Source organism: Leucopleurus acutus (genome assembly GCF_964270905.1).
Source record: "Leucopleurus acutus genome assembly, chromosome: 11".
NCBI lineage: Eukaryota > Metazoa > Chordata > Mammalia > Artiodactyla > Delphinidae > Leucopleurus > Leucopleurus acutus.
In genome coordinates this window covers 100,794,027-100,811,817 of record NC_139152.1, presented here as the reverse complement: position 1 = coordinate 100,811,817, position 17,791 = coordinate 100,794,027, and the positions used below count along the sequence as shown (strand labels likewise).

At 48.4% G+C, this 17,791-nt stretch overlaps 1 protein-coding gene across 1 annotated transcript in view; it reads right to left on the bottom strand.

Moving 5' to 3' along the window:
* TBC1D22A (TBC1 domain family member 22A) overlaps nucleotides 1–17,791 on the bottom strand; it is a 314,915-nt gene that overhangs the window by 283,103 nt on the left and 14,021 nt on the right. Inside the window, exons 2-3 of the mRNA XM_082851042.1 lie at nucleotides 3,339–3,395; nucleotides 2,002–2,342 (exon numbers count right to left, since the gene is read on the bottom strand). Of these exons, the coding sequence (XP_082707168.1) occupies nucleotides 2,002–2,342; nucleotides 3,339–3,395 (398 nt within the window). The remainder of the gene's footprint in view (nucleotides 1–2,001; nucleotides 2,343–3,338; nucleotides 3,396–17,791) is intronic.

Sequence of the window (17,791 nt, the reverse complement as noted above, 5' to 3'; positions counted from 1 at the left end):
TACGAGACCCGCTCGCGGCTGGGTCACGGTCAGCTATGGGGACAGCCCTCGCCTGGCCAATGCCCGCTGAGCCCTACCCAGCCAATGACACGCTTTGCCATTAACCCAGTGGTACCCGAAATCAAGCAAAGTGCCTCTGACTTCAGGTACAAAGGCAACAGATGTCTCAGACATTCATTAAGAAATAGACAGCCAGAAGGTGAAGTGAAGGCCCGGGGAAGCCAGTCTACGAGCCCACACTCCACCACCACTGAGCTTTGAGGCCGCCATCTCCCCAGGGCTGAAGGGCAAAGCCGACGGCAGCAGGGAGGCCCTGCGGACACCGCACAGGGTGACATCTGCTCCCCGTGGGGGCTCACGATTGGGACGGGCAGTGGCACAAACGCTGGCAGAGACACAGCCACACTCTAACTGCACCATGCCCCGCGGTGGAACGTTCCAGGACATTCAGAATTCCAAAGCGCTGCTCACAGGAGCAGTAAAGTCAAATGGACCTCAAAGGTCTCTCACCCAAGGCAGAGGCCCCGGCCCCGGGCAGCGCATCCCTGTGCGGGGACGGGCGTGGCTGCCACGCCCCATGGGCAGCAGGCCCTGAGGACAGCTCGGGTTACATCACCAGCATCTCCGTAACTGCCCAGGACACCCAGGAAGAACAAAGAGGACCTGGACGTGGTCCCGCCTCTGCGGCTCGCAGGGTCGCAGCATCAGCTGCAGAGCCCACAGCAGGAGGAACTCGGTGCCTGGGGACGCCTACCCGGCTCGGGCGCACAGGAGGTGGTCAGAGTGCCCGTCACGAGTCACAGGAACGTTCCATCAACCTGTAAAAGCCCTAACTGGATGTCCTTCCGTATTTAAGCTCTAATACTTCAAAGTTCACCCTATTTTAAAGAAAAATGGTTCACGTTCCAATACAAAAACGGATCAAATGAAATAATTCACACCTAAGAAGACTGTAAAATTTTAGAAGTTAATTTCTGGAAAGCGTTTTTGAAAACTAGACCTAAGTATGAAACCTAATTCTGCAACTACCAGCAGGTAACCTTAGGCTACGGTGATGATCTCACTTTCTTATCTGTAAGCACGGGGCGAGCACCCTAACCCCCAGGAGACCCTAGGGAGAGGGATTAGAGGGTGTGCAGCTGCACTGCTGGCCCCCCTGACCCCAGACCCCCACAATCACCTCCCCACCTCCTTAATACTGCTGCCTCCCCTGGGAGGTGCCCTGACTGCCCGATTTAGGACCATAGCCCAGACCCCACCCTGCTCTGGGGACCGCTTCCCACCTCCGTTCTGACCCCTGGCACCTGTCACCTTCGAGCCCTCGTGCCTCCTCACACATCGTGTGTAGGCTGCTGTCTGTCCCCCTCGCCAGAACGGACACTCCACGGGGCAAGGACTTCCATTCAGCTTGTCCCCTGGGGCAGCCCGAGCCCAGAGGACAGTGTCTCACCCATCGCAGATGCTCATTTAACAACTGCGCTGTTTTCTATCTCAGCCCCTCCAACACAAAACGAGCAGAAGTGAGGAAGGCGGTGCCAGGCACGTGGATACGAGGTGCAGACGTGAGCTTACCCTGGCGGAGTTTAGGGGCGGAGCAGAGACCCACCCCTACAGACCCTGAGCCCACGCCTCTGTGTCCTGCAGGGAATCGTCAGAAGCGGCCGAGGGAGGTCCAGCCCCGGAACGGGCAGCTGGCCCGGCCGCTGGCCTGGAAACACCCCCGGGAGCAGCCAGGGCGTCCTGACAAGGGCGGGGTCCCCCAAGCAGCCCACGAAAGCTCCCAGCCGGCCACTCCATCTGCAGGGGAGACGCACTCGGCCAGGAGGACCAGAGAAAGTGCGCTGCCTCTGCTGCCCAGAAGGCCCGCTGCCGCTCGGGTCTAGGAGCCCCAGGGCGGGGACCCTTGCTGTATGGGAGGATGGGGCCCTCCCCACCCCGGTGAGCAGCCTCCAGCCCCGCTTTCTGGAGATGGGCCCCATCTCTGCAGCCCTCCCCTCCCACCTGCGGGACAGGACGTGTGGCTCTCGCTGACAGACTTCACCAGCCGGAGGTCACCACTCGGGACCAAAGGAGGCTCCACCGAAGGCTTTGGCTTCTGCTCGGGCCCCAGAGCCCCCGGCGGCTTGTGGCACCCCTGCCGCTGGCTGTGGTTGCGCAGGACCCGGTTGGCCGTCTCCATGACGACCGCGGTGTTCAGGCTCTCGGCCGCCATGGCCAGGAGCTCGTCGTCATCCTCGCCGGCATCCCAGGCGTCGCTGGTGTTGCGCTCAAACTCCTGGAAGGTGCTGCCGCGCTTGGCCCTCGCCGGCGTGGTGGGCACCCTGGGCGGGGCCCCGAGCAAGCTGCAAAGCAAAGGCAGCTCTTACTTGCGCCTCGGGGGGCGGGGCGCGGCCACCCCGGCCGGGCGGGGCCCAGGTGAAAAGGCACACAGGCGAGCCGAGTGAGGTGAGAAAGCAGGCACGACGCGGAGACATCCAGAATGAGACGAGCTCACAGGATGCAGTGACAGGGAAGGAGGAGGTCTTCTGGGGGTCTCGCCGAGCGTTCGCCCCACAGACCAACGCACAAGGACACACAGCACTGCCCAGCGATAGTGCCCAGCCCTGCCCCACAGACTCTCTCGGCCCGACACCCTGGCAGACCTCTCACGGCAGCAGCTGGCGGTGGGGTCAGGAGAGACTGTTCGCGGGACACAGGCCCTTGGCAGGTGGATCTGGCCACGGGACAACTTCAAGGATGCCCACAGCATGACGACACACAACACTGGCCCCACCGAGTGTCGGGAGCTCATCCGACACGTGTGGTCCTCCAGGGCCACCCCTGCCCCACACCCGCCCCTGCTGGAGGAGCCCAGACACGGGCAAGCAAGCTGCAGGCGGTGGGCAGAGAGCAGGGACAGTCAACTACCCCTTATCAGCTACGTGGTTTGCAAAAGACTTCTCTTGCAGGTTTTCTACTTTTTTGATGGTGTGTCCTTTGAAGCACAAAAGGTTTTAATTTTGATGACGTCCAATTTGTCCTTTTGCTGTTGCTGCTTTTGGTGTGTTCTCCCGATCTAAGCTCACAAAGACTTGCCAGCCCCGCCCTGGCCCACGGGCAGCCCGAGACCCCGCACAGGCTGCCCACCTTGGGCCGTGGCTTCCACGTCTGCCCTCCTCCGAGGATGGGCTATGCAAGGCCAGCAGCGCCTCACACAAAGCAACTGCTTGATGTGTGTTGGCTGAGTGAAAGGCCACTTTCCTCCCCCTCAGAATTCCAAGGAGCTGGGGGGGTCGCCACAGCCCCCCAAAACCTGGCCTAGATGAGAACAGCCTTGCGAGATCTGAGGCGTCACTTACGTGCCATGTAACAGTGGATCAAATGGGGGGTGCTGGGCGCCATACACATGCTGGATGCTATTCAGAAAGAAAGGAAAACAAATTAGCTTCTCCTCGGCTTTCCCAGGAGCCCCCCACTGACCCAGGAAGAAGGCCAGCTCCTCAAACCCACGCCCGAGGGAGCAACTCCGGCCACCGCAGGGTCCCGAGGGCGTGTCTGGAAGGAATGAATAGCGCCGTGCAAGCCCACGACCCGCACACAAGCAGGGCATTCAGCCTCCCTGCGAACGGGCCTCACTGAGGGACCCACAGCCCCAAGGGCGTCAGCACAGAGCCTCGGGCATCGACTATGGGAGCTGGTGAGGCTCCCCGCAGCCTCTGCCCTCGGACTAAAAGACGGACCATGAAACGCCCGTTGGGAAGTTCTCCTCTGGTACCATTCTGTCTAAAGATGGAATACAGAATTACAGAGAAGAGAAATATAATTTTGCTAAAAGACTTCATGGTTTCACTATAAAGTCTGTGTTCATCAGAGTAGATCTGGAAAAGAGACGGAAACAGAGTAACTTGCCAGCACACTCGTCAGTGGAGCGACCCCACCCACGCCCCCCCTTCCTCCTCTCGACGCCCAGCCAGGGGCGGCCGCGGGACCCGGGGCCGGTCAGAAAGAGACAAAGGAGAAACGCTTAGCTGGCACACCCCTGGCCCTTAGCTTTCCCCTTCTTCTGGCCCGGAACACACATATGAGGCCGAGAGGTGTCTCAGCCATCCTGCCCCCAAGAGAAATAAACACGAGTTAAAACTAAAGCCTCCCTGGAGAAGGGCAGTGGGGTGGGGGCTGGCGGCGGAGATGGGGAGAGCGCGGGTCTCCAGCAGGTTTGAGAGCTGCCAGCCCAACCTTGGACCTCGGACTTCATGGCATGAAATAAACAAGCCCGTTTGTTGCCGCCGTGGGTACCAGAGCCCTAGCTGGTGCGGCCCACGCGGGGCAGACAGCCACTGCCACACTGGGGCGGAGCCTTGCAGGGTGCGTGTATGCAAAGACAAACACAGACACTCAGGTGTTTAGGAGATAGATGAAGTCTTCTTGGCTTTTTAAAACAGAATGAATGAAATCCTACCTTGTTTACTTAGTCATGTATCACAACTATTTCCCCATATTACTGTTCTTCAATTTACTTAAATACATTTACTTTATCTTTATACATACATTATGCGATACACACGAAAAATACATGCAGCTCATACACATTTAAAAACATAATACTGAGGGCACATGGGACTTTCCCATACCTTTCTCTGCAACTCCCATAAATCTATAATTATTTTCAAGTTTTGTAAGTTTTTTACAAATCTTAACAATGAGTACCACCTCCCTGGACAATCTCCCCTCTAATTTCACACTGTCCCACCATATGGTTACAGGGTAATTGGTTTAATCAGTGTTGACCGTGAGATATTTAACTTGTTTAAAATTGTGTGTGATTATAAAAGCAGCAATAAACTTCTCTGGGGACAATACTTTCACACAAATATAACTTCTACAGGATAAAGTCCCAGAGAAGGAAGGCCTGGGACATAAAGGATGCACGTATAAACGGCTGACCCCTGAACAATGCGGTATGTGGGGTCACCGACCCGCCACACAGTCGAAAATCTGAGCGTTTCCTCCAGTCGGCCCTCCGGTTGCTCCTACCTGCAGTTCTGTGCGCACAGCTTCAGCCCACACAGATGGTGCAGGGCTATAGTATTTACTCCTGAAAAACACCCGCGTGTAAGCGGACCCACGCAGTTCAAACCCGTGTTATTCAAGGGCCCACAGTAGGGACCATGAATCATTGCTATTTGATGGGAGAAAAGGGGTCTCAGTGCTGCTTCTGCACCTTCTCGATGATTGGAGAGGCTGAGCGATCTTGAAACATATTTTGTTCATCTGTGCTGCTTCTTGTTGTAAAATGCCTGTTTGGACCCTTTGTCCATTTTTCTAAGGGGCTGTTCACCCTTTTCTCACTGATTTGTAAAAACCTCTCTGTAAACAAAGGATTCCTTTGTCACTGAGGCAGTGAGGTGGGCAGAATAAGGGCCCCAAAAATGTCACCTCCCAAGCCCAGCACCTGTGAACGTGTCACCTCGCACTGTCATAGGGAAGAACCTTTGTGTTCTATTACAAGTTCATCGCTAAAGGGATGTTGCCTGTAAGCTTAAATTATACATAGTGGCCCATCTCTGGGAACCCTGCCTCCCAGGTAATGAGCATTAAGCTAAAATACCTCTGTTTAGCTCACAGGAAACCTCCTGCCCAGGCCCACCTGTGAAGGACTGCAGGAGGAAGAAATGAACACATCCCCTCTGGGGGCTGACGGGAACCAGGAAGTGTTTCACTTTACCCCCTCCCCTTTTCGTATAAAAGGAGCCTGAATTCTAAGTCAGGCAAGATGGGTCTTTGCGGCACGAGCCCACCATCTTCTTGGTCTGCTGCCTTTCTGAATCATGTCGTTATTCCCTGTCCCAACAACGCACCTCTCGATTATCGGCCTGTCCCACAGCGAGCAGTACGAGCTTGAACTCGGTGACAGATTTGGGGGAGCCATCTAGGAGCCCTGCTGCTCGTGGCCAGCCGCCCAGTCGGGGAACTTCCGGGTAAGGCCCTGGAAGCTGGCGGGACCACTTACCCTGAGGATCTGCCGTCCACAGTTCCCTGAAACGACACCGGCTACCCCAGCGCTTGGCAGCTGGATCAAGGAATCGACATTCTGGGGGCCGACGGGCTCCATACAGTAGGGTTACGGCGCTCCGGTGTGCACAGCCAGAAACTTTATCTCCTCTCCATTTGGGGCTTTGTCACCGGACTAAGCCAGTTTGCTTTGTATTTGAGGGGAGTACCCTGTCGGAGAGTGGGAGGAGCTGTTGGACTCCTACCCGATTTGTGAACCGGCTCGTTGGTTTCTTTGGGTGCTAGCACTGGTGTGTGCCCTTTGCGTTTTGTCTTGAAAAGGGAGTAATGTCTCAACTATCCCCAAAGAAAGTCCTCTGAGGTGCATTTTGGATAAGGGATCTGAATACAGCTCTGAAGCATGGGTGAGTGGAAGATGATATTGTAACAACGTGTGGCCACAGTACCTGTTAGGATCTCCACAGGGGGGTTAGAAAGGGTTCTCTTGGGACCCTGTGCACCCTGTACTGCTACTCTTGCTGTGTTTATTACGCCGTTTATGGTCTCCTGTGTCCTTGGTATATGTAAAACCCCACGACCAAACTTGAGGGTTTATTTAGGATTTTGTTTGTTCTTTTGGTTTTTTTGTTTCATTTTGTTTGGTACTGTTTCTCCACTAACAGCCAAATCAGTTTTGTGATACTTAAAACTTTTACTGATATTAAATGGAGGAAAGGAACAGGAAAAAAAACCCGTCCTTGTCCAAGAGTGGGACATTCGAGGAAAAAGAGAAAGGTTCCACTTGGTTCCTAAAATCACCAAAAGCTACAAACAAACAGAAGTGTCTTTTCCATAAATACTAGCAAAGAGGGTTCAGCTATAGTAGACAGGCGGCCTTGATCTGCCCGAAACCCAGTTTGAGCCCAGCCTCTTCTATAACTCATGGGTTTTACATTCTTGTGCCTGACTCACGGCTAAAATTTTCGAATGGGAACTATGAGGTCCCTGTGTTTGTGTTTGCACATGTTTTATAGATGTGTGGCACTGCCAAAATTAATCCGTAAAAGAGCTCTATTTAATTGGCTTAAAGGAAATTAAGTGCTTATAAATATTCAAATATAAAAGAAACTGGCCAGAATGAGTTTCAGGTTCACGTGATCTAGGAAATACTCAGTATTAACATCTGGTGTTAAGGTTAGCTTAAGCCTGTTGGTTTGATACAGATATGACTTTAGAGTCATCACCACTAAGTAGAATACTTTCATTGTACCTGGGTTTACTAGAAATCAAATAAGACCCTATCCCTGTTATAAAGTTTGTCAGCAAGAAAAATAACAGTGTGACGAAGCTTTCAAGTAAGTAAGATAGAGGTAAATGAAGTACAGAGTTTTGGGTAAACTCTGCAGGAATAATGTTCTGGGAATGTCTGTCTGGAATAGTCTCTCCAGATTTCTGTAACTCAAAACTAAACTAAGTTCTAAGATAAGATTGAACTTAATTAAAATCTCAGAGGTAAAGTGGTACAAGACCTGAATTTGGTTCTCTAAGAGGACAAAGTTTTCTTAGAATATTGAACTGCTTTTGGTAAAAGAATGAGTTTAAGTGATCTGTATTTGCCATTGAGATCTTTTATTATCACTGGTTTAAAACGCTTTGACATTTTTGACAAACTTCCCAAAAATCAAGTTCTAAGTGGGGTTCATTTGACCTCTGGCTAACTTTTGGATTTTCCGGAGGGTCCCTGGAACACCTCAAATTACTTGTTTTCTGTCCGTCTCAGAGAGAGGAATATTAAACTCATTGAGCTTATGTGGTGTGTTGAATTGCAGGAGAGGCACTGTCAGACGAGTGACGATAAACTTCTTAGATCGTATCACATGGGTAAATGAATATATTCTAGAAACTATACGGAACTCCTAAAATTCTGGTATATCCTGGTAGAGATAACAGTCATAATTATAGAAATTATCTTAAATTGTTTGCCACAGCAGTAATCAGGTTTTTGTTCAACTGCACTGCAATCCCAGTTGGTTGATGCCAAAGCAAAAAGGCATCCTTTTAATGGTTAGATGATCAATTGCTATCTATGGTTTTAAGTGGCTCTTGAGCGACTCTATAGCTGTTTTGTGGAAAAAAGCAGGGAAGAATGACGGAATCCTTTCTGTGCAAGCATTGGTACTGTTATCAGGGAAAATAAGGAAGGGAATGAGAACGAGCACACACGGCTTCAAACCTTCACTCCTCTGGCTGAGCTGGCGTCCCAGCCACTCTGGCCGTTCTGCCAATATATCCACCCCGTCCACTACCTCCCGTTCCCGACACTGGGGCTCAGGACCTCCCCTCCTTCTGGGATCAATTAGAAAAGCCTGTGTTAGCTTCTGGGGCACAGGGACTCGGTCTGGTATCGCCATCTAAGACCCGACAGGGCACCCAATTTGGGCCAGGAGCCACTTCCGGGACATCATGACTATTTCCCCTATGCCATTATCTCATAGGGGGACTAAATGCAAATGACCAGCTGGCTGGGTTTCTCAGACTTCTTTAACTGGGTACAGGAAGGATCCTCTGCACCTGAAGCCCACCACAGCCGAGCCAAGGGGGACCCCAGTGAGGGAGGAAGGCCCCATTTCGGCAGGGCTCTGAAAGGGAAACCAAAGCTAAAGAGTTCGAACAACATTCAAGAAACTCAGCAAAACAAATGAAGCCCTCTGAATTTCTGGAGAGGATTTATCAGGGCTACAGGCGTCATACTAATGCAGATCCTAAGGTCCCTGGAAATATCAGAATGGTAAATTTTACATTTTGGAGCAAAGCGCTTCAGATATCAGGACAAAGTTGCAGAAATGAGGTGGTGAATTTGGAATGAACCCTCCTCGATTGGTAGATGTTGCTTTTAAAGTATTCAACAGGGAACAACGACAGAAGAAAGAAGACGCAAGACGACACGCCACTTCTCTGGCAGTGGCGCTGGATTCCCGGAAGGAGGGGTGAGCCCTCACTGGGGAAAGAACAGCGCGCTGTGAGGACGAGGAACGCTGGAAAACAGAAAACAGTCAGAGCAGGAGCCCCTCGCCCGGTAGAAAGACAGGGACGCTCGGAAGAGGCCCAGGGGCTCCTTGGACTTGAGGCGCCTAACTCCCCACAGGAGCCCCGGGGAAAACCGACAGTGGGAAGTGAGCTGGTTGTCTTTCTGACAGACCTCACCCTGAAGTTTTTCACCAAAACGCCTTGACATCAGAGTCCAGAACACACATTTTTTTTTTTTTTTTTTTTTTTTTTTTTTGCCGCAGCGCATAGCTCGTGGGATCTTAGTTCTCCAACAAGGGATCAAATCCGGGCCCGCGGCAGTGGAAGCGCAGTCCTAACCCCTGGACCGCCAGGGAATTCCCCCAGAACACGCCTTACGCCTACAGATGGAGCTCATGAAAATCCCAGAAAAGGAGACAGAGCTCTTTCCCCCAAGGTCTTTAAAAATAACCCAGAGCCTGCTGTCAGACCTCCCAGATAGGGACTCAACACAGAGGAACCTGCCCCACCGAGGACTGAAAGACAGACTCTCCGCAAATGCCTTAAACTGCAAGAAATTTCAGACAAGCTGGTAGTGTTTGTGTGGACGCTCTTTCAGGATGCGTGGAAACATATGCCACCTGGACAGAAGATCTCTGATGTGGGTAAAGCCCTCTGTAGGGAAATTATCCCCTGATCTGGATGACGGCATTAAAACTACATTCATCCTGGAGACCATAATCAACAGGAAAAAGCAAGAAAATGAATCATACATTAAAAAGGAACGTCGCTAGAACATGTCGCGAGACACTGAACTTGGGATAAGGCCTTGCCGGTTGCGCTGCTACAGATCAGTGGCTCCCAGAAGCAGGCTTAAATTAAGCCCCTTTAGAATACTGTATGGCAGGCCTTGCAGGTGTGTGCCCAGGCGGGAGGATCTAGACAACAGAGTGCTAAGAGGTTTCGTCGGGTTCAACTAGTTGTAGATAAAAAGGACTAACTAAAAATTCTAAGGGATATTCATCACTTCCGTTCAGCAGAATGGTCTTCATTCCTTTCCCCACAAGACCGCTGAATGGATGCTGACAGTGGGGAACAGTAATACACAAGAACCTTTTTATATTCTATCACAAGTCCATCACTAAAGGGATGTTGCCTGTAAGCTTAAATTACACATAGTGGCCCATCTCTGGGAACCCTGCCTCCCAGGTAATGAGCGTTAAGCTAAAATACCTCTGTTTAGCTCACAGGAAACCTCCTGCCCAGGCCCACCTGTGAAGGACTGCAGGGAGGAAGAAATGAACACATCCTCTCTGGGGGCTGACGGGAACCAGGAAGTGTTTCACTTTACCCTCTCCCCTTTTCGTATAAAAGGAGCCTGAGTTCTAACTCAGGCAAGCTGGCTCTTTGGGGCACGAGCCCACCATCCTCTTGGTCTGCTGGCTTTCTGAATAAAGTCGCTACTCCCTGTCCCAACAACTTTTCTCTCGATTACTGGCCTGTTGTGCAGCGGGCAGTACCAGCTTAGACTCGGTAACAACACAGCAGAGGGGGCTTTTTAGATGTGACTAAGGGCACACAACTTGGGAGAGCATACTGCGTTATTCAGGTGGGTTCAATCTAATCACAAGTCCTTAAGTGGAAAACCTCCCCGGCTGTGGTCTGGGGGCAGCTCATGACCATGGAGGAAGGCTCAGAGCGAGGCTGCACAGCTGGCTTTGAGGATGCAGAAAGGGGGCCATAGTCAAGGCAGCCTTGAGAAGCTAGTGAGCTAAGGAGATGGTTTCTCCCCTAGAGACTCCAGAAAGCCCTGCCGACACCTTGGTTTTAGCCCAGTGAGACCTGTGTGCAGACTTCTGACCTCCAGAACTGTAAGATAATAAATACGTGTTATTAGCCAGGAGGTTTGTGGTAATTTGTTTCAGCAGCAATGGAAAACTAATACAGGTAGCAAATCTGTTTTCCTGGTATGCGGGAGGCTTAAAGGTTTATGTTAAGTCATCACACTTTTATCCTTTACGGAGGGTTCTGCTTTGAGGACTATACTTGGAAAAGCCCACCCCCTACTGCCCTAGTCCATTCAGGGTGCTATAATAAAAAATACCATGCACTAAGCAGCTTATAATCAAAGTCTCACGGCCGTGCAGGCTGGGAAGTCCAAGATCAAGGCATCTGCACTTTCAGTGTCTGGGGAGAACTCCCTTCCCGGTGTGCAGACAGACATCTTCTGCCTATATCCTCACATGGCAGAATGGGTGAAAGAGCCCTCTGGGGTCTCTCTTGTTAGGACACTAACCTCATTCACGAGGGTTCCACCCTCATGACATAATCACCTCCCAAAGGCCCCACTTCCTAACACCATCACGTTGGGGGCTAGGATCTCAACATACAAATTTGGGGGCACACAAACATTCAGTCCATAACACCTAAGACTGCATAAATATGAGTGTGTTTCATATTTCTGTGGTTTCATTTTTTACCCCCGTGTTTTCAGTTGCCTAGAATTTATTTTATTTCGCTATATACTACTTAGTAGGAAACTTCTTTAAAAAGTAACCTATTCCAATTTATTAAACAACCTACCCTTTCCCCCACTGGTTTGAGGATATCATCTTTAATAATACATTAAATTATTATATATAGGTCATTTTTGCAGTTTCCTATGCAGTTTCTATTCAGTTTTCCATTCCTGTGCCTGCAGCACAATATTTAAATCAGGTAAAATGCTCTTTTTTACATCCTAAAACTTCTCGGCAAAATTTAACAAACATTTGACAATGCCACTTTGTGATGGGCATTATGACGGGTGCTGGGCAGGCACAGATGAGCACACTATAGTCCAAACTCTTAAGGACCTTGCAGTTTACTTATAATAGCAGAAAACGAACCAGCATTACAATGCTCCATGAGAATTCCTACAATAACACGCCACAAGGGTACATAAAGCCAGTCTTACAGAAAAGGAAGGTTCCTCGAGGAAAAATTCCTTAAACTGAGACCTATGAAAAGAAGAGGAAGAGGGAGGTAGACAGAACGCTCCAAGCAAAGAGAACAACACGATAAGACCCTGACAGCGCGGGAGAGGGTGAAACGGTTGGGAAATGAAAGCCACAGCTGGTGGCCTGTCACTAGAGAGCGCAGAAGGCGAGTGCCAGGGCAGACCTTGCCTCGAGGTCCTGGGACACCAGAGTGCAGAGGGGCCTGAGGACCCCAGTCCAACCCTCACTCCACAGAGGACGGGAGGGGCTCTCAAGAGGCCTGTCTTTGCCGTGATCCGAAAGCAAGGCAGTGACCCTCCACTTGCCCCGCGAGGACACCTCTGCGGTGGGCAAGGCCCACAGGGAGGTCACGTCTGGCCTGGAGGGGCCCTGGAGGAGGAGCTTCTGCCAAAGGCAAGAAACACACAGGAAGGGGGAGGGACAACACCACGCCCACCCCACTGTGCGCCAACCGCTCAGCTTCAGCCTTTCCCAACAGCCTCCGAGTCTGCTCCAGACTCCTGTTTGCTCTTCAGCATGAGATACAGCAGACGATAAAACACAGAGCATAACAGCCGTGTGAACAGATTCAGCATCATTCCAAACTCAGCATGTCTGTTCCTCTTATCCTCACGACCCAGCAGGCAGATGGCTATCCCCACCGTACAGATGGAGAAACTGAGGGACAGAAAGCTTAGGTGGCCTGCCCAAGGTCACACCCAGCTAGCAGGTTGCAAGGCCAGCTTAATAGCACCTAGAACATAAATACCCACACAAACACCACAGCGTCACTTTAGCTCCATCCAAAACCCTATCATTTGGGGGCTTGCCTGGCGGTCCCTGGTTAGGGCTTGGTGCTTTTGCTGTGGGGTCCAGGTTCGATCCCTGGTCTGGGAACTAAGCCCCTGCAAGCCTCGCTGCATGGCCGGAAAAACAAAAACCCTATCATTTTGTCATACAATAGATTTGAAACCCTCCCCAATTCTACTGTCCTATGAGGTCACTAGCAACCTGAATCTGACACTTAAAATTCTCACACAAGTGTTTATACCTTTACTGCAGACTTGTGCATCTCTAGGCAACCTATGATATTATTCTGCATGTTTGTAAAGATTAAGTTAAGATTATTTTATAATATACACATCTTTATATATCTTTTTGCAGCTTTATTTTCTCTCAAGATGGTTTTTTTGTGTGTCAGTGTTAACACATGTAGCTCCAGTTTTGTTGTCCTGTGAGGTTTCATTTTGTGTGTGAAGGGGGGTGTTTTAGCAGTAAACCAACTTTTCAAAAGAATGTTTACAGAAAAACACAGGACAGGCAGAAGCAGAGCTGTTCTGGTAAAGGGGAGAAAAGCAGGAGCCCATCCACTTCCCAACTCATTCTGAGGCCAGAATTACCCTGATACCAAAAGCAGACAAGTACATCACAAAAGAAAACTACAGGGAATCCCTGGTCAGGGAACTAGGATCCCGCAGCTGTGCGGCCAAAAAAAAAAAAAAAAGCTGCAGACCGGTATCTCCTATAAGTAAACGCACAAAACTCCTCAACAAAATACTAGCAAACCAAATCCAACAACATTAAAAAAGGATTGTACATGATGACCAAGCAGGATTTATCCAAGGAGTGCAAGGCTGGCTTAAAACCTGAAAATCCCAATAGGAAAAAGGACAAAGCCACACAATGATTTCAATAGTCACAGAAAAAGCACCTGACAAAACCCAACACCCCTTCATGATAAAGATGTTCAACAAACTAGTAATAGAAGGAAATGTCCTCATCCTGATAAAAGACATCTACAAAAAACCCATATCTAACATCACACCTAAGGCGAATGACTGAATGTTTTCCCCCTAAGGTCAGGAACAAGACAAGGATGTCCACTCTCCCCACTTCTGTTCAATATTGTACTGGAGGTCTTAGGGCAACTAGGCAAGAATGAGAATAAAAGGCATCCAGATTAGAAACAAAGAAGTAAAACTAACAAGATAATATAATCTTATATACAGAAAATACTAAAGAATTCACTAAAAAAGTAGTGAAACTAAACAACAAATTCAGCAAGGCCTCAACATACAAGACGAACATACAAATATTAATTGTATTTCTATACATTTGCAATGAACAATCCAAAAACGAAATTAAAAAAACAACTCCACTTATTATAACATCAAAAAGAATGAAAAGTTTAGGAACAGATTAACAAAAGATGTATAAAACTTATACTCTGAAAACTAAAAACTACTATTGAAAGAATTTAAAGAAAACCTAAATCAATGGAAAAATACCCATGTTGTATTAAAAGACGTAATATTGTTAAGCCTACAGCACTCTCTAAATTCACTACAGACTCAATGCATCCCTATCAAAATACCAGGCAGCTTCTGCCTAGAAATTGGTAAGATGACCCTGAAATTCACATGGAAACTCAAGAGACCCAGAATGACCAGGTTAAAACACTCTTGAAAAAGAACGAAGTTGGAGGACTCACTCCTCCAGATTTCAAAACCTACTAAAAGATTCAGTAATCAAGTCAGTATGGTGCCGGCATAAGGATAAACATAGAGATCAGTGGAATAGAACTGAGAGTGCAGACTCCTCCCATTTACAGTCAATTGATTTTTTTTTTTTTAATGGTGCCAAGACCCTTCACTGGAGAAAGAACTGTCTTTCCACAGATGGTGCTGGGACAACTAGATAACCACATGCGAAGAAAAAAGTTGCACCCTAGATGGATAGGTGAACAAACTGTGATATACCCATAAAATGGAAGATTACTCAGCTATAAAATGAAATGCTGATACATGCTACAACACAAAGGACCCTGAAAACATTATGCTGAGTACAGGAAGCCAGTCACCAAAAAATCCCCACATTATCATATGACTCCATTATATGAAATGTCTCTAATGGACAAATCATACTATAGAGACACAAAGATTAGTGGTTTCCCGGGGTGTGGGGTGGGAAGCCAGAGTGACCACTAATGAGTACAGGGTTTCTTTCTGAGATGATAAACATGTTCTAAAATTGACTGTGGTGAGAGTTATACAACTTTTTGAATACAATATCATTGAATTTTACACTTTAAATGAGTGAATGGTGGCGTATGTGAATTAAAATAGGTGAATTATGATATGTGAATCTCAATAAAGATGTAAGTTTTTTAAAAGGCAATACAGCTTCCACTTGGTTCTCCTGACCACCATGCTGTGAGGAAGCCCACACCAGCCACATGGAGGGCCCGTATGTGTGGGCACCACAACTAACAGCGCTGGCGGGGGTCCCGGCTGACGGCCTGCACCCAACTGCTAGACACATGAGGGACTCAGGCTGCAGCCTTCAAGACTTCCCAGTGACACCCAGGAGCTTTCTTTTCTTTTTTCCTTTTTTTTCGCCAAAAAAAAAAAGTATCAGCCTGCTTAGGTCAAGCACCACCCATCTGTCGTGGTCCCTTTCCTGAAATTTCCATGGATGCCTCCCTGACCTTGGTAGAACGTTTCCAGTTTTAAGAATCCAAAGGCCTGGGTTCAAGTTCCAATAAGAGCGTTAACCAAGTAATTGTTCCGAGCTTTACCTTCCTCATCCCGGAAATGGAAATAAGAATGTGTATGAAATGAGATAACCATATAATAGCAGTGTGAGTACTGCAGTGACCTACAGACAGTATTTACCAATACTATCAATCTATCTTTCCTCGAACAACTGCAGTCTTCCATTATGCGCAAATGTATTCAATACGGCTCCAAACCAGCAGGCGGTCTGGTCTACAACCCACCATTTGCATGTCATTTTCACCAAAGTCTGCAGCATTATCACATACTGCAGGCCTTGCCCTCCCAGGACAGCAGGAAACGCATTAATTCTTCATGGGCAAACCACTTGTGTTTACTGAGCAGAAAATGTTCCAACCAAGTTCAAGCTCAGACTAAAAGGAACCTCATTTTATCTTATTAAAATTACATTTTTATTCGGTTTTGCACAGGGAAAGAGGAAAACAGGCTTCAACTAAAGCCCTTTTTAAAGAATAAGTGGCAACTAATACACATACCTCCTTTCAAATAATGAAATCTTTCCTTAAAAAATATATTAACCAATAAACTTTTTTAGAAATTGTACCGCTTTAAAACACTACAGTAATTCACTGAACCCTAACGATTCCTTCTAAAAAGCAGATCCACGTGACATAGTTCCACTGCCAGCTACACACCCTGGAAAAACAGTTACACAGGTACACAAGGAGACAGGTTCAGCGATGTTCATAATACCACAAAGAGAAAAAATGTTAAGAAAAATCTAGATGTCCATTATCAACTGAATAATGAATAAACAAACTAGAACATATGCGTATAACGGAATACCAACCACAGCAAACAGGAAGGAACTTCAGCCACCAGATTCAAGATGGGGAAAGTTCATTAACATAATAGTGAAACGTTGAATACACACAGTACGACACCACCACTTACAGGAAGTTTTTTAAATGCAAAAATGAGACAATCTATCATTTTTGGGTACATACATGAGTGGTCAAAAATCCTACTGCATGCGGGGTAACCGCAAAATTCAGAACTGTGACGATCAGGGGAAGTGAGAGTAAAGAGCTGGGCCCAGGAAAAGAACACAACAGCATCAACTGTGGACGTGGTCTACATTCCCTGTATTCATCTGTATGCCTTCCTGAAAGTCTGTGTTCTAGTGTTTCAAACAGATGGCTCTGGCTCTGAGAGGGGAGGTGTTTGCAGGTACAGCCATTCAGAGGGTCAGGGAATGCAGTGCCTGGAGCGCTCCTCGAAGACACGTTTCTCTAAGTCTCCTCCGACCCCATTCTTCCTACACTGTACACAGAAATCTTTCAAAAAGAAGGCTCACCGTCATTAGCCACCACAGAAATGCAAATCAAAATCACAACTAGAGGGACTTCCCTGGCAGTCCAGTGGTTAAGACTCTGCACTTCCACTGCAGGGGGCAGGGGTTCGATCCCTGGTCAAGAACTAAGATCCTGCATGCCGCAAGCCGTGACCAAAAAATTTAAAAAAAAAAGAAAAAAATCACAATTAGGCACCACTTCACAGCCAGGAGGGGGGCAAAAATTTAAAGATAATATGTGTTGGCGAGGATGCAGAGAAACTGAAACCCTCACACGCTGTGGATGGGAGTGAAAATAGGTGCAGCCGCTCTGGACAACAGCCTGGCAGGTCTTCAAAAGGTCCAACATTGACCACATGACCCTGCGATTCCGCTTCTAGGTACACACCCAAGAGAAATGGAAACATGTCTACACAAAAAACTTGTACTGTATTATTCATAACAGCCAAAATGTGGAAAGAGTCCAAATGTCCATCAACTGATGAATGGATAAATCAAATGTGCCTATCCATACGATGGAATACTCATTATTAGGTCATAAAAAGAGATGCTCCAACATGGGTGACCCTTGAAAACGTCACAGTCAGTCAAAGAAGCTAGTCACAAAGGAGCACACATATAATTCAATTTACATGACACATCCAGAACAGGCAGATCTATAGAAACGAAAGGTACGTCAGCAGTTGTCAGGGGCTGGGACGAGGGAAGGGGAATCACTGCTGATGAGTTCTGGGCCTCTCTCTGTGGTGATGGTGGTACAGCTGGGTGAACACACTAAAAGCACTGAATTGTACACTTTACGTGCGTGAAATGTATGTTACATAAATGATATCTCTACAAAGGTGTTAGGAAGGAAGGAAGGAAGGAAGGAAGGAAGGAAGGAAGGAAGGAAAGAGGGAGGGAGAGAGGGAGGGAGGGAGGGAGGGCGAGCTAGGGAGAAGTGAGGATGGGGAAGGACCAGACCAGTC